At 39.3% G+C, this 24062-nt stretch overlaps 1 protein-coding gene across 6 annotated transcripts in view; it reads right to left on the reverse strand.

The window, feature by feature from the left end:
- Window positions 1-13920: 13920 nt before the first annotated feature.
- Window positions 13921-24062, reverse strand: part of LOC143764815 (catenin delta-1-like) — a 152932-nt gene continuing 142790 nt past the window's right edge. For 3 of the 6 annotated variants that reach the window (XM_077250800.1, XM_077250796.1, XM_077250798.1), the window contains 4 exons: window positions 23679-23726; window positions 18922-19001; window positions 18167-18248; window positions 13921-14481 (listed from right to left, as the gene is read on the reverse strand). In XM_077250800.1, the coding sequence (XP_077106915.1) occupies window positions 18186-18248; window positions 18922-19001; window positions 23679-23726 (191 nt within the window). In that variant the 3' untranslated portion in view covers window positions 13921-14481; window positions 18167-18185. The remainder of the gene's footprint in view (window positions 14482-18166; window positions 18249-18921; window positions 19002-23678; window positions 23727-24062) is intronic. The other 3 variants (XM_077250801.1, XM_077250797.1, XM_077250799.1) reach the window with 1 other exon arrangement.

A 24062-nucleotide genomic window follows, 5' to 3' on the forward strand; every position in this document is an offset into this window, starting at 1 on the left:
GAGGTGTAGTGAAACATGTGTGGCCAGCTGTTAACTAGCATCTGTCTTCAGGCTGCAGGTCTCACGAAGGTGATAATATAGGTTATCCTGAGAAAAGGCAGTTTTCCTGTTCAGACCCGGGGGGGGGGGGGGGGGGGGGCCTTCATGGAAAGACAGTTGGAAACTTAACACCTCTAATGCCTCAAAGGCAGATGCCAAATGGGACCTAGTGTAGCCTGACAATTTCTATTTATTATGAGAAAGGAAGGTTACACAGAGTTTCAGAGAAAAATAATGTATTCATTGGTGGAGTGGCCATGGTCCAGTCACAAATCAGCAATTGGAATATTAACCCGAGAGGCTGGTCTAGAAATTTGACCTCCAGGTTGACTCTATAAATTAGGCCTTTACACTTAGAAAGATGTTCACATGTGGGGGCAGCCTGGAAAGCTAATGTGAGCCATTCCATATTTCTCCCTCCCTAAGGTCAGAGTACCAGACTGCAAAGTTCAATATTTCTGTAAGTTTTCTCCCTTTATTTTATCAGTTTTTTGCATATTTGTATGTCACACTTTATTTCCATTTTTATACCTTTTATTGTAAGCACTGTACCTTTTCTATTAAAGCTTAAAACTTTAATAAGTCTGAACCTTGTATGCTCTAAAGAATCCATAGCCTTAGAGTGTGTGACCCTGGTGATTGGCAGACAAAATATTTCACGCAAAAAAACAGTGGAGTACATGTCCATAGATAAATAATTACAATTTTATTGAACAAAAAAAATCACAAAAATACAGATATTTCCATAAATCCATATAATATCGTCACTTATTCAGATATAAGGGAGCCAAGTAGCACAGACAAAGAACTAGTGTGAGTCTCTGAAACAATGCCATATACCGCCATAAAGTGCATAGTGCAAATCTCTAAGGGTATTCTTACTGGGGAGGTAGTAACCGCGTAAAAGACATAGTATGAGCCCTGTACACAGGCTCAAAAAAGTGTCATGTGCATATCCCAGAAACCCCCCAACTAACTATAAAAAGAGATAATCTTACAGTAAAGCAGAGGGGAGCATTACAAGAAATTAAAGAGTGGGATGATATTGTTATTAAACCAGCAGACAAGGGGGGAAACGTGGTCATCTGGCCAGTGGAGAGGTACGAAAAAGCCTTTCGGCAATTGAGGAATCGAGATACTTATACCCCGCTATCAACAAATCCTCTTCCCAGGTTTCAAATCCAACTGCAAAATATTCTTGAGATGGCATTCGAGAGGGGGATTATTAGTAAAAAAAACTTTGGGGGGATTGTTGGTCCAATACCCAGTGACACCCACTTTCTACCTGCTCCCCAAGGTCCACAAAGACATTGTCTCTCCTCCGGGGCGTCCGATTGTCTCTGGCATAGGTGGGCTATGCGACATGCAAATTTATTGAACACTATTTAAGACCACAAGTGGAAACACTGCCCTCCTATGTCAGGGACACTACGGACGTCCTGAGACGGGTTGATGGCCTTGTCGTGGAGGAAGATATGTTATTGGTAACGGCGGATGTTGAATCGTTATATACTGGCATCCGCCATGTGGATGGGATGAGGGCTTGTCGGTTTTTCTTGGAGTCCAGTAATCTGGACCCTGATTTACGTGAACTGGTGTTGGAGCTGTTGGAGTTCATCCTGACGCACAATTTTTTTGTTTTTAAGGACCGTTTTTTTCTCCAGCGACAGGGCACTGCCATGGGGGCGGCCTGTGCGCCATCCTATGCTATCCTGTTCCTAGGTTATTGGGAGCGTGAGATATTTCAGGGTGGCGCGCAGTCCGCCCCCCAAATACTCAGATGGTATAGATATATTGATGACGTCCTGTTTATATGGCATGGCCCTGTCCTGGAGTTACAGGAATTCATGGTCGGATTGAACGACAATGGCTCCAACATCAGGCTCACTTATACACATCATCCGAGTGAGATCTCGTTTCTGGACATCACATTAAGGGTCCAAGAGAATGGTTACATTTACACAGATATGTACAGGAAGGAGACCTCCGTTAATGCTTTGTTGCATTCAACCTCGTCCCATCCACCCTCCACGATAAGAGCCATCCCCATAGGCCAGTTTCTTCGAGCACGAAGGATCTGTGCCTCTGATCCACTATTTGAGAGACAGGCTGTGGACCTTGGTGAGCGTTTTAGACAGCGTGGATACAGTGGCCGCGCTATTAAGAAAGGGTACATGAGGGCCAAAAAAACACATAGGAGTGACCTCTTGGTGGAGGGGAGAAAAATCAAACAAAAATCGTGGGGTGATAAACCCAGGTTCGTGTCCACATTCAATCATAAGTGGGATACAATGAGACATATCCTGCGAAAACATTGGCCTGTTCTTACCACTGACCCATTGCTCGGGAGATGCCTGTCTGATCAACCCCTCATGACCGCACGCCGAAGCAGCAACGAGAGACATACTTGTGCACAGTCACTACGTGGCAAAAATACCAGACCCCTTTAAAGCTGGGAGACCAAAGAATGGGTTCTTCCCATGTAGTGACTGTCTTGCCTGCAAGAATCTAGTCAGATCCACAACATTTGTCTCATCGGATGGGAGGCGTGAGTTCAAAATTAAAGAACATATCTCATGCAGCACAACGCACGTTGTCTACTACGCCACTTGCACTTGCAATTTGGTATACACTCACCGGCCACTTTATTAGGTACACCTGTCCAACTTCTTGTTAACACTTAATTTCTAATCAGCCAATCACATGGCGGCAACTCAGTGCATTTAGGCATGTAGACATGGTCAAGACAATCTCCTGCAGTTCAAACCGAGCATCAGTATGGGGAAGAAAGGTGATTTGAGTGCCTTTGAACGTGGCATGGTTGTTGGTGCCAGAAGGGCTGGTCTGAGTATTTCAGAAACTGCTGATCTACTGGGATTTTCACGCACAACCATCTCTAGGGTTTACAGAGAATGGTCCGAAAAAGAAAAAAAATCCAGTGAGCGGCAGTTCTGTGGGCGGAAATGCCTTGTTGATGCCAGAGGTCAGAGGAGAATGGGCAGACTGGTTCGAGCTGATAGAAAGGCAACAGTGACTCAAATCGCCACCCGTTACAACCAAGGTAGGTCTAAGAGCATCTCTGAACGCACAGTGCGTCGAACTTTGAGGCAGATGGGCTACAGCAGCAGAAGACCACACCGGGTACCACTCCTTTCAGCTAAGAACAGGAAACTGAGGCTACAATTTGTACAAGCTCATCGAAATTGGACAGTAGAAGATTGGAAAAACGTTGCTTGGTCTGATGAGTCTCGATTTCTGCTGCGACATTCGGATGGTAGGGTCAGAATTTGGCGTAAACAACATGAAAGCATGGATCCATCCTGCCTTGTATGGAGCATCTTTGGGATGTGCAGCCGACAAATCTGCGGCAACTGTGTGATGCCATCATGTCAATATGGACCAAAATCTCTGAGGAATGCTTCCAGCACCTTGTTGAATCTATGCCACGAAGAATTGAGGCAGTTCTGAAGGCAAAAGGGGGTCCAACCCGTTACTAGCATGGTGTACCTAATAAAGTGGCCGGTGAGTGTATATTGGACTAACGTCTAGAGAATTGCGTGTTCGCATACGTGAACACGCAAGAGATATTGAAGCAGCACGAGATGTGACGGATGAGAATGTTTTAAAACCAATTCCAAAACATTTTTATCGACATCACAAATGTAACCCGAAAGATCTTAAGGCTTGGGGCATCGACAGGATTCGGTTGGGCATTAGAGGAGGTGATGCTAAAAAGAGGCTGGCACAGAGAGAATGCCGCTGGATTACGATCCTTAACACTATGGCTCCCGCAGGCCTAAACGAACAATTGAGCTTTAGTTCCTTTTTATAGTACCTTGTCCGGAAGGTTTTTATTTATTATTATTTGTTGTGTGTGTTGCTGTTGTATTTTTGTCTTTTATTCTAATTTAATTTTTCGTTTTTATTTAATCTTTTCATATTTAGTATTCTACATGCATCATTCTTGGTACCATCTACTTGGGTTTTTTACCCTTTCCCCCCAATGTCGGAGAAGGCAAGCATAACTGGACTATTGAACTATTCACCTTCCTGACTGCAATTATTGTTCCACTCTCCATATATCATGAAGTTATAATATTTATGGAGTATGAAAATTATGGACTGAACGCTATTCCCCTGGATTAGTATTGCTAGTATATTTATTATGTATGCGCACTATGTAGCTTGTTTGTTTTTTATATGTTTTTTATATGGTCTTCTTATATTAGATGGTTATCACCCCTTTTAAATGTGTTTGACAATAGCATTTTAAATCACGAAGCTGGGTTTCTTTCCCATATTATACATGCCACATTGTAGGAAGGCTCTTGATTTGATGCGTATATATATATATATATAGAAAACAGCACAAACAAAGTAACAAAAAAAAGTGGGTCTTTAATGCCTGGACGGCGTGGCGACGTTTCGGATTTTCCAATCCTTTTTCAAGCAGTGAACATACAAATGAAATGAGTATATATAGGTATTACACATGTTGCTCATTAATTAATTACTAAAACATTGTTTGCAAATATATCTTCAATATCCATCCATTATCATATTACAATAAAGTGCATTCGTACATATTCCATTTAAAATAGATAAACATCAAACCATGATATTTTACAAATAAAGTGCAATGTGATTGTGAACTAAATCTATAAATGATCAATTAAAATCCCCCAGATGTCCCAATCTATTTAAAAATTAAGCTAGAGACGTACTTACAACACAACACCACGTTTTTCATTCTCAGCGTCCCCCTAGAATTACTGCGCATGTCTGTGGCGTCAAAACAAGAAAGCAAAGGATTATGGTAGGCGCCTGCGCACTAGCATTCTAAGAACGTCGGCGCCATTTTGGAAAAGGGAAAGAGGACCTGATTCCCAAAAGAAAAAGAACGAGAGCAAAATAAAGAAAATATGTTTGATTTTTTTGTAGTTCTTTCATAGCGCTATCTTACCCATCAGCTCATAATGCCATGACTTAAAAATGTTATATCAAAGAATATTTCTCTCTTTTTACATATATCTACATGGCTGATAGGAACGCTATATATATTTATATAAGGGCACTCACTATTTCTTAGCATCTTAGAGTACCTTAATTATATCTTAATGGCATAGACAGTCTAGGACATAAGTCCAAAAAGACACAGGACAGCCCTCCCCAATTAAGTGGGACCTCCTGTATTCCAACAAGGACACAGAGAGAACAGGGGGTGGACAATCCCCCTCAGCTCACTCTCGTCACCTGTATAATCAAGACCATGTCTTTTTTGCCAAATAATACTCCAGAGAAGCAAATGAGTGCCAATCATATTTTTCTTTTATTATAATAACATTTTCTTTTTATATATAGTCCACTTTTGCCAAAAAAAAAATATATATTTTTTTCAAAAATATTCCAAAAAATCTTTGCGTAGAATACGTCTCTATTTTCATAGATTGGAAATCTGGAAGATAAATTAAAAACATCCATTTAAACATATATATATTTAGAGGAACAAATTGATACATCCTACAAGACCTGACTAGTTTTAAAGTCCACGTTTAATCCATACGGTTTCAATGTGTTGAGTTTCATAATCCACTCTAATTCCCTCTTTTTAAGTAATTTGACTCGATCACCACCTCTTCTTTGAACGGGGATCATGTCAATGATGCGAAATTTTAATTGTTTCTCTGTATGTGATTTTTCCACAAAGTGCTTTGATACCGGCAAGTCCATACGTTTCTTCCTTATGGTATGTCGGTGCTGATTGATACGAGTTTTAAAATCACAAGTTGTCTCACCGACATACCATAAGGAACAAGGACATTGCAGCAGATACACCACGAACTCGGAATCACAAGTTAAAAACTGCTGTATTCTGTATTCTTCGTGGGTAAACGGGTGAACAAAACTTGACCCTTTAAGCATCATGCTGCAATTAATACATGATAAACATGGAAAACATCCTTTTCTACTCTGACCTGATAGTGTAGTTTGGATAGACTTTTTAAACGATCCAATATCAGATTTAACTAAAGTGGAACCTACAGTTCGACTACGTTTATAAGAAAATACTGGTAAGTTAGAAAATTCTGTTACATTTGGTAGACATTTGGATAGCATTCCCCAATGTTTGCACACAATATTTGACATTTTTTTACTTTCTTCACAGAAGGATGTTACAAAGGGGATCCGATTTAAGTCCTTCTTATAAGGTTTCTTCTGTAGCAGGACTTCTCTACTTATCATATCAACCTTAGTTTTCTGTTTACACAAGAGATTGGTGGGATAGCCCCTATTTGAGAATTTTTGTAAGACACCTTCCATTGATTTTTGCATGGACTCCTCCTCACTTTCAATTCGTTTAACCCTAATCAACTGGCTAAACGGAATTGATTCAATTGTTTTTTTGGGGTGCTGACTGCTATATAAAAGAAGGTCATTTCTATCTGTCATTTTCGAATACAGCTGAGTCGCAAGTCTGTTATTATTAATTTTCACATTAACATCCAAAAATTGGATGTTTGTTTTTGAATAAACCAAAGTAAATTTGATTGTGTCATCAACTGTATTCAAAAAATTGTGGAAATCAATTAATGAATTTTCTGAGTCTGTCCAAATGAGGAAGATGTCGTCTATGTATCTCCACCACGCAGCCACATAGCTAAAGTGGGGAGACACATAGACAAGATCCTCCTCCAGGACACTCATGACAATGTTCGCATAAGCGGGCGCCATATTTGCGCCCATGGCGACTCCTCTTGTTTGTAAATAAAATATATCACCAAACAAAAAATAGTTCTTGGTCAATATCAATTCAAGTAGTTCTAAAATAAATTTTTTGCTTCCCTCAGTGTATTTAGTATTTTGTAATTTTTTACTAACTGCTGCTAAGCCCTTGTTATTCTTAATGGACGTATACAGGGAAGTTACGTCAAAAGACGCTAGTATCACTTCACCTGTTATTTCAATCCCTCCAATTTTCTCCAAAAAATCCGTTGTATCCCTTACAAAAGATTCTGCCTGATTAGCAATAGGGTTCAAAATTTTATCTAAAAAGATTCCAATATGAGAAAGGATGGAATCGCAGCCTGAAACAATAGGCCTACCCGGAGGATGTATGAGAGACTTATGTATTTTCGGTAGAGTATACATCACAGGAGTTATAGGAAACTCCACTATCAAAAAATCAAAAACATCCTGATCAATAATTCCTTTGTCCAAGGCATCATTCAAAATACATTTTATACTTTTTGCAATGTCAAACTTTGGATCATGATTAAGTCTCTCATACACCTCCGGGTCGGCAAGTTGACCAAAAATTTCATCAATGTAATCTTCTTTGTTCATAATGACGACTGCGCCGCCCTTATCTGCACTTTTAATAATTATTTTATCATCCCGTGCCAGTTCATACAGAGCTTCCATTTCACCCGCTGTCATATTAGGATACAAAAACTGGTTTGTACATTCTTTTTTTAAAGACTCAATATCCTGATTGACAGCAAGAATAAAAGCCTCAATTACAGATGGATTACTTGGTGGGATGAAATTACTCTTTTTTCTCAAATTAAATTGATGTAAACTCAGGTTACAGTTAGCACTTTTTTCTAATTTTGGTTTATTAGAGAACCACTCTTATAATTTAATGGATCTGTAAAAACGCTGAAGGTCCAAATTAAGTTCAAGCCAGTTCACATGTGTACTTAAACTAAAAGATAACCCTTTGTTCAAGACCGATATTTGAGTATCACTAAGAGTCTTACTTGAGATATTTATGATCAAGTCTGTTCTTTGCTCCTTGTCGCCATCTGTTTTTCTGATGGTTTGCTTTTCCCTCTTTTCTCTCTTTTGTTGTCTGCGGTGTTTTTTTCCCCCTCTTTTCCTGTTTTCATTTTTTCTTTCATGGGGTCTGGTCCTGAAAAAATCAATGTTAGACAATAATTTTCCATCATTATAATGAGAAGGTCCATTTTTTTCCATCCAATAACCTCTTTTTTTCCAACCGCCTGCAATGTCTCTTTGCCAATTATAAATGTTCCCATCTTTGTAGTCATCCATGTCTCGGTTCCACTTTCTACGTTTGACATCCTCCAATTCAAGACGTAATTTATCTATTTTGATCTTTATACTTTCTTTAAAGGTATTCCATTCCTCCTCACTCAAAGAGGTTATTGGATGGAAAAAAATGGACCTTCTCATTATAATGATGGAAAATTATTGTCTAACATTGATTTTTTCAGGACCAGACCCCATGAAAGAAAAAATGAAAACAGGAAAAGAGGGGGAAAAAAACACCGCAGACAACAAAAGAGAGAAAAGAGGGAAAAGCAAACCATCAGAAAAACAGATGGCGACAAGGAGCAAAGAACAGACTTGATCATAAATATCTCAAGTAAGACTCTTAGTGATACTCAAATATCGGTCTTGAACAAAGGGTTATCTTTTAGTTTAAGTACACATGTGAACTGGCTTGAACTTAATTTGGACCTTCAGCGTTTTTACAGATCCATTAAATTAAAAGAGTGGTTCTCTAATAAACCAAAATTAGAAAAAAGTGCTAACTGTAACCTGAGTTTACATCAATTTAATTTGAGAAAAAAGAGTAATTTCATCCCACCAAGTAATCCATCTGTAATTGAGGCTTTTATTCTTGCTGTCAATCAGGATATTGAGTCTTTAAAAAAAGAATGTACAAACCAGTTTTTGTATCCTAATATGACAGCGGGTGAAATGGAAGCTCTGTATGAACTGGCACGGGATGATAAAATAATTATTAAAAGTGCAGATAAGGGCGGCGCAGTCGTCATTATGAACAAAGAAGATTACATTGATGAAATTTTTGGTCAACTTGCCGACCCGGACATTGCAAAAAGTATAAAATGTATTTTGAATGATGCCTTGGACAAAGGAATTATTGATCAGGATGTTTTTGATTTTTTGATAGTGGAGTTTCCTATAACTCCTGTGATGTATACTCTACCGAAAATACATAAGTCTCTCATACATCCTCCGGGTAGGCCTATTGTTTCAGGCTGCGATTCCATCCTTTCTCATATTGGAATCTTTTTAGATAAAATTTTGAACCCTATTGCTAATCAGGCAGAATCTTTTGTAAGGGATACAACGGATTTTTTGGAGAAAATTGGAGGGATTGAAATAACAGGTGAAGTGATACTAGCGTCTTTTGACGTAACTTCCCTGTATACGTCCATTAAGAATAACAAGGGCTTAGCAGCAGTTAGTAAAAAATTACAAAATACTAAATACACTGAGGGAAGCAAAAAATTTATTTTAGAACTACTTGAATTGATATTGACCAAGAACTATTTTTTGTTTGGTGATATATTTTATTTACAAACAAGAGGAGTCGCCATGGGCGCAAATATGGCGCCCGCTTATGCGAACATTGTCATGAGTGTCCTGGAGGAGGATCTTGTCTATGTGTCTCCCCACTTTAGCTATGTGGCTGCGTGGTGGAGATACATAGACGACATCTTCCTCATTTGGACAGACTCAGAAAATTCATTAATTGATTTCCACAATTTTTTGAATACAGTTGATGACACAATCAAATTTACTTTGGTTTATTCAAAAACAAACATCCAATTTTTGGATGTTAATGTGAAAATTAATAATAACAGACTTGCGACTCAGCTGTATTCGAAAATGACAGATAGAAATGACCTTCTTTTATATAGCAGTCAGCACCCCAAAAAAACAATTGAATCAATTCCGTTTAGCCAGTTGATTAGGGTTAAACGAATTGAAAGTGAGGAGGAGTCCATGCAAAAATCAATGGAAGGTGTCTTACAAAAATTCTCAAATAGGGGCTATCCCACCAATCTCTTGTGTAAACAGAAAACTAAGGTTGATATGATAAGTAGAGAAGTCCTGCTACAGAAGAAACCTTATAAGAAGGACTTAAATCGGATCCCCTTTGTAACATCCTTCTGTGAAGAAAGTAAAAAAATTTCAAATATTGTGTGCAAACATTGGGGAATGCTATCCAAATGTCTACCAAATGTAACAGAATTTTCTAACTTACCAGTATTTTCTTATAAACGTAGTCGAACTGTAGGTTCCACTTTAGTTAAATCTGATATTGGATCGTTTAAAAAGTCTATCCAAACTACACTATCAGGTCAGAGTAGAAAAGGATGTTTTCCATGTTTATCATGTATTAATTGCAGCATGATGCTTAAAGGGTCAAGTTTTGTTCACCCGTTTACCCACGAAGAATACAGAATACAGCAGTTTTTAACTTGTGATTCCGAGTTCGTGGTGTATCTGCTGCAATGTCCTTGTTCCTTATGGTATGTCGGTGAGACAACTTGTGATTTTAAAACTCGTATCAATCAGCACCGACATACCATAAGGAAGAAACGTATGGACTTGCCGGTATCAAAGCACTTTGTGGAAAAATCACATACAGAGAAACAATTAAAATTTCGCATCATTGACATGATCCCCGTTCAAAGAAGAGGTGGTGATCGAGTCAAATTACTTAAAAAGAGGGAATTAGAGTGGATTATGAAACTCAACACATTGAAACCGTATGGATTAAACGTGGACTTTAAAACTAGTCAGGTCTTGTAGGATGTATCAATTTGTTCCTCTAAATATATATATGTTTAAATGGATGTTTTTAATTTATCTTCCAGATTTCCAATCTATGAAAATAGAGACGTATTCTACGCAAAGATTTTTTGGAATATTTTTGAAAAAAATATATATTTTTTTTTTGGCAAAAGTGGACTATATATAAAAAGAAAATGTTATTATAATAAAAGAAAAATATGATTGGCACTCATTTGCTTCTCTGGAGTATTATTTGGCAAAAAAGACATGGTCTTGATTATACAGGTGACGAGAGTGAGCTGAGGGGGATTGTCCACCCCCTGTTCTCTCTGTGTCCTTGTTGGAATACAGGAGGTCCCACTTAATTGGGGAGGGCTGTCCTGTGTCTTTTTGGACTTATGTCCTAGACTGTCTATGCCATTAAGATATAATTAAGGTACTCTAAGATGCTAAGAAATAGTGAGTGCCCTTATATAAATATATATAGCGTTCCTATCAGCCATGTAGATATATGTAAAAAGAGAGAAATATTCTTTGATATAACATTTTTAAGTCATGGCATTATGAGCTGATGGGTAAGATAGCGCTATGAAAGAACTACAAAAAAATCAAACATATTTTCTTTATTTTGCTCTCGTTCTTTTTCTTTTGGGAATCAGGTCCTCTTTCCCTTTTCCAAAATGGCGCCGACGTTCTTAGAATGCTAGTGCGCAGGCGCCTACCATAATCCTTTGCTTTCTTGTTTTGACGCCACAGACATGCGCAGTAATTCTAGGGGGACGCTGAGAATGAAAAACGTGGTGTTGTGTTGTAAGTACGTCTCTAGCTTAATTTTTAAATAGATTGGGACATCTGGGGGATTTTAATTGATCATTTATAGATTTAGTTCACAATCACATTGCACTTTATTTGTAAAATATCATGGTTTGATGTTTATCTATTTTAAATGGAATATGTACGAATGCACTTTATTGTAATATGATAATGGATGGATATTGAAGATATATTTGCAAACAATGTTTTAGTAATTAATTAATGAGCAACATGTGTAATACCTATATATACTCATTTCATTTGTATGTTCACTGCTTGAAAAAGGATTGGAAAATCCGAAACGTCGCCACGCCGTCCAGGCATTAAAGACCCACTTTTTTTTGTTACTTTGTTTGTGCTGTTTTCCTTTTTTTCTTATATTATTGGAACCACTTGAATACTGGTTTGGAAAGCTTTGCACTGCAAGTGTGGTAATATGATGCTGTTCTAAAAATTTTTTCAATATATATATATATATATATATATATATATATATATATATATATATATATATATATATATATATATATATATATTTCCTTCCTCTGCACTTTTTGCACCTTTTCACATAACATTCAAGCTAGTCACAGTAATATTATCGATGTGGCTTGTCTTTGATTAATTGCTCAATAGTCTACATACTTTGTTTTTTCTTTTCCTCTTCAGTAGATAGGGGAATAGCAATCGTGTCCTACCAGGCACCTAATAGATTCCGTCGGTTTAGGTGTCCAATAGACAGTATACCGGCTCCACAGTGCGCATGTCCTCTGCTGCTTGTGTCCCGGGGCATCATGGGCGGCGCCGTGTGATGATGTGTGCGGTACAGTGACGTCATTGCGACGGAGCTGTGGACCGCACCGCCATCTTGGACGCCGTCGGTGATGCATTACCCGGCCGTGCAGGCTGTGAACATGCGCCGCAACAGGTGGAATGAGTGGGCAATTTATGGGGGACCTATAAATGATGCCTTTAGTCATTCAGCAGCACCGCCCCCGGAAGAAGCTGTCGCGAAACGTGCGTAGGGGTAACGGTGTGGTCCTCTGTCTGATGCCAATATATGGGTAAGAACCTGGGGTGTTTCTGGGATATGCACATGACACTTTTTTGAGCCTGTGTACAGGGCTCATACTATGTCTTTTACGCGGTTACTACCTCCCCAGTAAGAATACCCTTAGAGATTTGCACTATGCACTTTATGGCGGTATATGGCATTGTTTCAGAGACCCACACTAGTTCTTTGTCTGTGCTACTTGGCTCCCTTATATCTGAATAAGTGACGATATTATATGGATTTATGGAAATATCTGTATTTTTGTGATTTTTTGTTCAATAAAATTGTAATTATTTATCTATGGACATGTACTCCACTGTTTTTTTGCGTGAAATATTTAGTTGTATTGGAGTGTCCTTAAGTACCTCGAGTAGGTAGAATTCCCCCCTGAAAGATCCCCCCATTGTGGTGTGGGACATGGTGGTGAATAATCAAGTTGTACCCTTCTGTTTGGGCTTTTTTATCCTGATTGGCAGACAGTAGTAGTAGTATTCCCGGGACTCATCGCCCGTGCGTTCGGTGAGTGGTGGCAGCGTGTATGAGCGGGGTGCATGGTATGTGTCGAGGTGTGATTTGTGCTGCCATTGCAGCATAGGACAGAGGTTGAATGCTGAACTGAGTGAGAGGAGACCAATTAACCCTTGCAGTTGCAACCCCAAGTCACGTGCTGAGAAGCGGGTACGTGACAGTGTCTAACATCATGGTCTTTCTATTAAGCAAAATCTTTCAAATAGAAAGCTTTACTTGTCTTCATCTCAGCATGTGGTTCTACAAGAAGAACTCCCGCTGTCTTTTGCAATCATGATGGACTTTGTTTAAATTATATCAATTCGTTGCTTTCTTTGTTCAAGTTCTGCATGTTTTAAAGCATTATTTTGATTGAAGTTCTAGTTATTAACTGGTATTTTTTCTTTCACTACTGCAAAGTTGCATGAAGGTAGCTGTGACATATTTGGATTATAGTTTGATAAAAGACAGTAAGACTCTTGGACAAGCCAAAATAATTAAGGGTCAATCTAAGACTAGATACACACTGTTTATGCCCACTGTCAACTGCGTACTCTCCTGAAATTTGCACCGGAAGTGGGCAGTGTCATGATGGATACCCAGCCATCTATTCACCATATGGACCCACTGGAAAGAAACATTTCTTTGCAGAAGCCTGCTGTGGTTTCCTATACAGTTAAACAAATGAAACGCAGACTGATACCTGCCAGCCCGAAGCCAAAAGAACACACTTTTCCTCTTCATCTGTTACAGTGTACATTAGGAAAACTTACATAAGGCTGCCAGTAGTCTGATATGCTTACAAAAATGAGCAATCATGAATATAGTAGAAATTAAATTACATACTAAACAATCTCCAGCCATTTGATATGCTTATCTAAAACCTCAGCAGGCAATGAATGCTGCAGCAGATCTGCAAATAAAACGCCAGACAATTTATTTAATAAGATTGTCTTAAAAATTTTTATTTATTAAAAAACATAATCCTTGGCATCAGATTGTTATGAAATGGAAAGGAAGCAAGATGGGTTGGGGTCGGGGTAGTCCATTATTCAGCCTATGTCTACATTCCCCACAGAAAGGCCACTGGTGATTCCAAGAGGAGGACAAAAAATAGTGTCATAAGGAAAATTAATTGCAGCAAAGATGTAACCGGATCACCCAGAAAAATATAAACAAAATACAAACCAAAATTATATAGTGCTAGAACAATTGCACCACAATGATCTGTCCTGGAAGATTGTTAGTGTTGCAGGATCAGTTATGTGTTAGTATATCTGTATTTACAGCCTGTTAATATTGCGATATTCCAGTGTTATCGCGTCTCCTGTGCGTCTTGTCCTAGTAACCAGAAAAGTTCACAAATTATCTTCAGAACGCAGCAGAGAGACTAGGAAAGGAGATTTAAAAATAGTGAAGACAGGCAGTGAAGGACAATCGATGAAGCATTCTTGGTCCAGATGCTCCAAAAAGATCACCTAACCATGAGTGCCACCCTGCAAAAAATAAAGAAATGTCAGACAAAACACTAAAAGCAGGCTTTTAATATTTAAAGGGGGTGTCCACCACTTGGTCAATCCCTTCTTAAACATTTTGACATGATTATGCCATGTGAGCTCTGCAGCCAACCAGCGGCCACTAATGGGCTGCACAGCTACTTGGACACCTGGGGGTATTGCTAGCACTGCAGCCCATTCGTAGCAACCGACTGGCTGCATTGCTTATGTGGCATAACTAGGTCACAAGAATTTTGAGGTGAATGAATAGTTAGGTTTTCCCCCAGTTTCTAAAACATGTAAAAAGCATTTAAACATATAAAAGAAAAAATTCTCATTTTCCACAGAAGGAAAAACTTGCCATTTGACCTCGTGCAATAAAGAGACTACTACTGCGGTACTGTGCTTTCAGGAAAAGCCCTGGTTAGATGCAGGTTTTGGATGGTGTTTTAGTGCAGTTATCACTTTTTACATAGAAACAGGAAAATCCACTATGTCTAGACAAACCATATGCATCCCGAATTTGAAAACCTGCTCGTAAACTTTGTTTTCTACTTTTCATTGTAAGAATACTACGGTACTTTTTCCACTTTTCTAGCGTACTTTGACTCCCAGCGGCCCCCGAGATATGACCGAGGTAATGGCAGTCGGGGCCAATAGAAGTCCCACATTGCAGATTTCTCAGTACTCCTGTGATTCTCAGCTACACAATGAGCTTTATAGTACACAGATTTTCATGATATAATGCAAAAAATGTTTGATGGCAGGTTCAAGTAGCATAATGGGACTACGGTAATTAATATACAGAAAGCAATAGCAAATAAAGTGGTTTTCATTTTTTGACCACAACTTTTTAATTTTTCTGCGGACACAGTTGTGTTGGGCTTGTGTCGTGTGACAAGCTGATCGGAATAAAAGGTGACCAAAAATTATACCGTTCTTAGAATAGTGGTAAAATGTTGCTCTTATGTATTTGGTTTCATAGTATTGTATAACTTAATATAAAATAAAATGACTAGCTTATAGCTCAAAACTTTACAATTTTTAAAATAATTTGTAACTTTTTGTTTGCTTTTGTAATAGACTATAAGCACACTCTGGGACTTGTGGTGTAGCTCAGCTCAATGCGTTACAATTCTAGGGGAGCTTTTTTCCTCCCTTATTTCAAGAGCTAGAATTTTTTTTTTAATCTTTTTTTGTGGGACGACTTGAAAGTTATTTGTTTTCCAGCATGTCTAATGGTAAAATAAATGGTGTCACTCAAAACTGCAAGTGGCGTGAAATTACACCTAAAGCACCCCACAAGTTTCTGCAATTATTGTTTGAGTTTTGTCTTTACACCATATACTGTGTGGTAAAAAAAATGGACGTCAACGTAGTTTGGGTCACTCCACAGTGCTGTATGAAAACTTTATGAAAATTTCATGTTATGTTTACGGATAGGTGCATACAGAATTTTATTAGGTTTAATGTTTGTTTTTTTTGGAGGGGGGGGAGGGGGGAGTGCGGTGACAGAAAAAAATAGCAGTTCTGGAGTAGATTTCTCTTTTCAGTGTTTAATGTAAGGTTTTGATTTATATTTTGACTAGACCTTTGGGGACAAGATGATGTCAAACTGTTTATTTTTTATACAATTCTTTATTTTTAATTGTGGAAAAAGAAGGTTTTTTTTGTTTAACTTTTTTTTAAAAAAAATTTTTTTTATAGTCACTTTACTAAAGACAATTTGTCAGTAGGTTTTTGTTGTGTTACCTGAGGACAGCATGTGTTAGAGGATACAATACTGAATTCATGGATGTAATGGCCCCGTCTCACATAGCGAGATCGAGATCGCTAGCGAGATCGCTGCTGAGTCACAAGTTTTGTGACGCAACAGCGACCTCCATAGCGATCTCGCTATGTGTGACACGTACCAGCGATCAGGCCCCTGCTGCGAGATCGCTGGTCGTGTCGGAATGGCCTGGACCTTTTTTTGGTCGTTGAGGCCCCGCTGACATCGCTGAATCGGTGTGTGTGACACCGATCCAGCGATGTCTTCACTGGTAACCAGGGTAAACATCGGGTTACTAAGCGCAGAGCCGCGCTTAGTAACCCGATGTTTACCCTGGTTACCAGCGTTAACGTAAAAAAAACAAACAGTACATACTCGCCTTCTGATGTCCGTCAGGTCCCTTGCCGTCTGCTTCCTGCTCTGATGGAGATCCGGCCGTACAGTGAGAGCGCAGCAGTGACGTCACCGCTGCGCTCTGCTCTCACTGTACGGCGGCTCAGTCAGAGCAGGAAGCAGACGGCAAGGGACCTGACGGACATCAGAAGGCGAGTATGTACTGTTTGTTTTTTTTGGTAACCAGGGTAAACATCGGGTTACTAAGCGTGGCCCTGCGCTTAGTAACCCGATGTTTACCCTGGTTACCCGGGTGCTGCAGGGGGACTTCGGCATCGTTGAAGACAGTTTCAACGATGCCGAAGTCGTTCCCCTGATCGTTGGTCGCTGGAGAGAGCTGTCTGTGTGACAGCTCCCCAGCGACCACACAGCGACTTACCAACGATCACGGCCAGGTCATATCGCTGGTCGTGATCGTTGGTAAATCGCTTAGTGAGACGGGGCCTTAACACTTATCAGGCTGTAAATAAACTGTTTACTTACAATAAAGCTGTTATCACTTAGACATTTTCAATGCCCTTAGTAGCCGCCTTCTGCCAAATCGTCCAATCATGGCCCTTTCCTCTGATAAGTAACTTACTGTGTCAATACACAATGTACTGTGATGTGGCTAGGGGCAGCCTCCTGAGCTCTGCTGCATTCTACTCTAAGAATTGATTGCGTTACTCCTGCACCTAGTAAACTATATGAAACATTGTTGGAATCAGGTTTTTTTTTCCCCTATATTATGCTGCTAAATGAGGTAACAAACTAGTGACAGATTCCCTTTAATTTAGTCCCCTTAAGGGACTTTAACCTGCAGTCAGTTGAGTGCTTATGTTGTATAACTACAATATTGCAGTAATTAGAGTTATCCTCATTTTCAATCAGCATCCAGTTGAGGGTCACTGGGAGGACCCAGAAAGCCTCCGGCTGCCATCGTAACTCATCGCTTTACTCTGAAGGCGTCGTGGAGAGCCAAGGGAAGCCAGTGACCGCACGTGACAAATTACACTGTCCGAGATTAAGCGCAGTATTTAAGTATTTAAACAAATAGCAAACAAACAGTATGTACTGACCGTTGTAGTTACAACCTGATGCCTGCTACATAAACAGCCAGTATCTGCCTTGCATCAAGCGGCTTCAGCTCCTGAGACTGCTTCAAACACTACCGACACATGACTAAAATTGGTTTTATGGAGAAGCCTTCAGTTGAAGACCTATGACCCATTTCCATCTAATAAGGTCACCTTTTCGTTGGCATAAGGGCTCACACACTTTTAGACAAACGTGTAAAGAACTGTTTTGTTTTTTTTTTTTTGTTTTTTTGGTGGGGTGATAAGTTAAGGTGGGGGGTGAAGTAAAATGCACAAAATCGGCAACCTGGTCATGATTGTGTTTTGCAGTCTACCTTGTGGGATAATAACCATGATAGTTCTTGTGGTTCTTGTTTTATACTTTGGGAACCTCTGAATGCAATATAGTGATAAACATGCAGATGAAAATACCAGACAAATGGGAAACAAAAGGTGTGTTACATACACATGCAACAGATGTGGAATTAGACTGGTCGGTCTTCAACATCCCCAAGATCCAATGAACCCCCAGCACTGAGAGACCTTTCCTGTGACAGAGACCATTAAGCAATGAGATGACGAAGCCAAGTGATACAGTTTTATGAAATGCAATATGCCTACCAAGTAGCATGCTTCATACAGACTAGGAATTTTTAGCATTTCACCAAAATGTATGTTAATTATAACAAAAACATTAAACTGGTAAAGGGAAATCAATTTTCAAAGTCAATATACAAAACAATCTTATCTAATTAAAATGAAAACGGACATCTCGTCAAATGTATTGGGGACCCAAGACTATGGGCAAAGGCTGCTGCAATTGGGAAATGACACGATTCAGGACTGTCGGCTAACCTTATCTAAGAATGTATATGTTATTTATCTCCTGCTAGACACCTAGTAATCTGAATTACCAATTAAGAATACAATATTAACATAGCATTAATAAAGGCTTAATTTTTAATGGGCTGTCAGATAAAGTCAGTTTTGCTAGTGGGAAATAAGCCCTTTTAGTACTGTAATTATTTTCACGAAATGAAAGTATTCAGATTGAAATACATCTCACATACAGGAGATAGTGCAATAAATAAAGAGAAAGCCATGCAAACTTGCAGTTTTAGAAATATTTAGCTTGTGCTAAAATTAAGCAGAGAATAAAAAGAATAAAAAAGGTGAAGAATACTGCTATACTTTGCAATGGGCCCATGGTGCTAAACTTACTTTGAGAGGTTCCAGTTCTGAGAGATCCCCTGAACGGTTTAGGTGGCGACTGCCATGATCCCCATTGTGTGAATATATGTCTGAAAGATTGAATGAGTAGGAGTGAAAGCAAAATACATTAGTATATTCTGACTATGCACACTATGGAAAAACATAACAGCAAACACAGGTTTCCTAATTAAAGGGAAAAGTTCACAGGTTTTTGCTATGTAATCTGAGCGCAGCATAATGTAAGAAAAGAGACCCCAATTACAGCAATGCATCACTTAATTTACTGGGGGCAGCAGATGTGATGTACCGTATTTTGTGGATTATAAGACGCACCCCACATTTTTGAGGAGAAAAATAGGGAAAAAAAACCCTTTTTTTTAATAAAATGATTGTGCCTCTTATCATTCATGCGTCTTGTTGCTTACCGGGGGTGGTGGCCGCACTGAAGTGGGGTCCCAGTGTCACTGCTGGAGGAGGCAAGAGTGGAGTGTTGTGGCAGGCCAGGATGAGGTGGTGTTCAGATGTGCGGTGTGCCCCTGCTCGGTGCTGCGGGGGCTCTGCAAACATCTTGTGAAAGCCCAGAGCCCCAGCACTTACATGGTTTACTATGCGGTGGACTCCTGGAAAATGGCTTCCGGGGGCGGTACCTGCGCAGATGGAGATCTCGGCACCAAGTTCTCAGGAGATCTCCATCTGCGTAATTGCCTCCCTGCACATCCGAACACCCAATCATCCTGGCCTGCAGCAATGCTCCACTCTTGCACCCCAATTTTCCCCCAATATTTTTGGGAAAGAAAAAAAAAAAAGTGTATATTATAATTCGAAAAATACGGTAAGTAGCAGAGCTCAAGAAAGCTGCCCCCGCCCACACCACTGATTGGCAGCTCTCTTGTGTACATTGACAATAAGCTGCTAATCACTAGTGGGGGCATGGGTGGTCCAGCAGGTATAAGAGACCTATTCAGTTTTAATCTCCTGCTCATTATATTGAAACAACAGCACACAGCCCAATAAGTGACACATGGCTGAAATCAGTGTCTCCTCTGCTGCCTCTTGCTACCATCTGGCTACATAGCAAAAACCTGCTGACATTCCTTTTAATCAGATGTGCACTGGATCTGGACTTTATAAATGAACATAACCTAGACAGAAAAAAAAGTGTTCCAATTGTTTTGCCATTTCTGAACTTTAGTCCCCAAGTACCCTGAACACTTAGATTTCCTTATTTGACTTTAGTATCATTGTCAGGCACTTCAGTGTCAGAATATTCAATATATTCCAAGTCCGAGTATCCTCAACAATTAAACATCAAAATTTGTTACTGAAATGCCGTAACACCGAGCCAGAGTGAACCGTGGGTATCATCTCCATCAGGATATTGCTGAAGATCTGTCAGATTTGGCCTTTTCTTTATGCAGGGCAAATAAGAAGCTTCTAGAAATCTTCAACTAAGTGCACACCCTGTGGACACGCTTGTCCTGGTGATAGGTCCTCCCTAAGCCAGCCATTGCTCTTATTTCACTTCTGCTGCTCCCCAGTCTGCCGTTTTATTTAGTGATCATTTTTATGATCACAGGATTCTCTGGGAACATGTCTTTAGGCTGCTTGGCTAACTACCCTGCGAGTAAGGCCCATTGCTAAAGACCATAAAAATAGGCACTGGATAAATAAAGCTTCTCTCCAAAACTTGATGGTGGTCTTCGAATGGAAACACAATACTAAGAAAACAGGCAAAACTGAACTCAGGGGAGCAGTGGAAAGAAAAGAAAAAGCTGGCCACTTTTGCTAGGCTCCCTTTATCCCCTTCCAGATACTGGACATACGGGTATGTCTTGTGAGGGTCCAGTGTCTGATGCGGCTTCAGGAACTGAGCCTGCATCATACCCAACAGAAGCCAAGTTACACAGCCAGCAACTGCCAAAACAAGCAGGGAGAGGAGTTATCCTTTTGGGTGTACTTGGCATCTTTTTCAGGCCGAATTAGCCTGAAAAAGCAGTCACACGTATTAAAAATAATGGAAATATGCACATGCAATGTCAAAACGACTTGCTAGTGCATATGTCCATGGTGGCTTTAAAAAAAAAAAAAAAAAAAAAAAAAAAAGAGAAGTGGCCTGACCATTATTCAGGCAGCTTCCATTTTTCATATGAAATAAGAAAAAAAATAATTTCTATTTTTGAAACCGTACTCGGCAGCATTTTTTCCAACACTTGCTTAAGCCTTTTGCATAGTATTGTATTTTTCAGAGACCACCTACTCTCTCAGCGACCAATCTTCAAAGAGTATTTGGGGCCATTGTTAAAAAAAAAAAAAAAAAAAAAAATCACAATACTGATATCTCAGTTTCTCTGAAGCAGTCATCAGAACAATGCTAGAAGCAAGAGGACCATCCCCCTCAAGGATTCATTTTTTTCCACCGATGCGAGGAGCAACACCATTCACATCTTCTCTTCAAGGATTAACTTCTTTCTCCAACATAGTCTGGATCGGAGGATTGGCTTCATTAAAGGTTAAGTATTTTTTATCTGACAACAAGAGGTTTCCCTCAGGGAATCACCTATGCTGTGTGCCCTAGAAGATTCCCCACAACTCCGTTTCAGCTTAGTTTGATCCTAGAAGCCAAGGAAATGGCTCAATTTTAAATTGTGATCTCTGTAGTTTGTCTTTCACCTTCCAATTCCAATAAACCCTCTGGAACATGAATGTGAGAAACCCAATAAGAGCTCTTAGGAGTATCTTTGAGACTGGTAAATCCTATCACCTACCTACTTATAACTGAAAAATAGGTGGTCAGGTCAGGCTAACCCTTGGAAAAGCATATTGTGCCACAGGGAAGGGTCTTCTGTTACGGGAACTGTCAGAGCTGGAGTGGCATCTTGGATGGTGCATCAGACATCTGCATCCCTGGATGACCGACTGGTTGTGTGTTTTTTCCCTTTACTCTCAAGGATTGCCTTTGGTTGTCACATTGTCTTCTGTGCAACATGATATGAGTGAGAAAAGACATCTTTTTGTCTTACACAATTTTTTTTTTTTTTTAACCACCCACCACTCAGTATAATATTCCACTTTTTTTCTGCAGGTCGATACAAAAATGAGAAAACCAAAGTACTCCAATTTTTTTTTTTTTTTTTAATCAAAAGTCTCAATTTTTTTATTGATTTTCCATAGACAATTGTGTGAGTGCATAGAGACAGCAGTGTGCCAGCTTTACTTTTCACTGGTACCACTTTCGGGCACATGCGAATTCTTGATCACTTTTTATTCAAAATTTTTGTAGGGCACACGGGGAAAAACTAAGCTGCAATTCAGGTATTTAGCTCCGGTTAATACGTTTACTGCAACAGCCAAACTATGCCTTCCTTGTGCATAAATGGTAAAAAAAAAATATATCACTTTTTGCATTATATTCTGAAAACCATAACTTTGATTGCACTATGAGGGATTTTTTTTGCATAAGATCCGGTCATTTTTATTGGTACCAATTTGAGGTACATACATCTTTTTCTTACATTTATTTCATTTCATGTGAAGAGAGATGAGCAAAAATGACAATTGCGTTGGGGTGCTTAGTATACTTTTTTTTTTTTGTGCCATTTACCAGAGGAGATAAAAGATGCATTTTTTAGTATACAGATCATTACAGGAATGTAACTTTTTTGAGTTATTTGTTTTATTAGAGCACACAAGTTTTTGTGATTTTTTTTTTTTTTTTAAACACATTTTTATTTTTAGAATATTTCAGAAGTCCCACAAGAAGACTTGAACATATGATCCGTTAATTGCATTAATAATCTGCAGTACTTGTGTAGTGCAGAGCATGGATAAGTCTAAGTGTTATACTGACAGGCAGCCTATTCCACCACTGTGCTCAGCCAGGGTCTCTTAGGTCTATGGCAGACGCAGAGACCACAGGGTTAGGAATTGGATTGCCGTAGTGACCATCAGTAGAATTGAGCACATTTTTAAAAATTCGGTTCCGATTACGATCGGTGGCAAATATTGTTTTTGCAATATGGAGTCAATGGGTGGAGAAATTAACAAATATGTTTGAAATCGATCGTCAAACAAATTCGGTATGATTAAGGTACTAATATGGCAAATTCAGATTCGCCGACTGTTTCCTAACATTCGCTCAACTGTAACAATTAGCACCTCTCATGCTGGGAAAAGCCATGGGAGTGACAGAGGGAGCGATCTCGCCAATGACTGCATAGAGTTACTGGAGCCGCTGCAAACACTAAGGCTACGTGCCCACGTTGCACAAATGCTGCGGAAATGTCTGCAGCATTTCCGCAGCGGGAAAAACGCATGCGGAATTCACATGCGTTTTCCCGCAAAACACAATTGTTTTTAGCTTGCATTCTCCAAGCGATTTGAAGCATCGCTTGGAAAAGTGATCGACAGGTTGGTCACACTTGTCTAGCATAGTGCTTGACAAGTGTGACCAAGTTTTTACTATTGATGCTGCCTAGTCAGTATTTTGCATCTTGTGAATAAGGAATTAAAGTTATGCTTCAATTTGATAATAACAAAAACTATAATGGTATATGAAAATATTTAAAAAGATGAATACTCCTTTCTCGTACATTCACGACACATCCAAAGACACATCATACATATACAGTAAATGCAGGTCCCACTATCTACAGTTCCCATTGGTGGAACCCACATCTATTGTGCATTTAAGGCATATTCCCAAGATCTGCCAGAAATGAATGAGAAGGGAATAACCCCTTTAAATATCAAAATATGTATGACAATACCTGGTCTGATGTCATTCATAGGAATGTTCACGTTCTCAGGCTTCTTATCTACAAAAAAAAAAAAAAAAGTGTGCATTTCTGTATTTCTGCCAAATGAACATCGGGCAATAAAATGTCACATATATTGTAATTATATGAGGAAAAGCAAAGTAAACGGCAGGACAAGTAAAAAAAGAAAGAAAAAAAAAAAAAAGAATGCAGTTAATATGCAATTTTCTTTGGACATGAACGGTCATTAAAAGGATTTACAGAGTACGCCCGAAATGGCCAGCGTCACATTGTCAAGCTGCAGCTGGTCCCGTATACATGGTGTATAGGTCTTTGAGGACAATGTATAAAATGGGGGATCAAAGAGGATAATAGATGTCCACATTGTAGTGAAGG

This window comes from Ranitomeya variabilis, chromosome 4 (assembly GCF_051348905.1).
Source record: "Ranitomeya variabilis isolate aRanVar5 chromosome 4, aRanVar5.hap1, whole genome shotgun sequence".
Classification (NCBI taxonomy): domain Eukaryota; kingdom Metazoa; phylum Chordata; class Amphibia; order Anura; family Dendrobatidae; genus Ranitomeya; species Ranitomeya variabilis.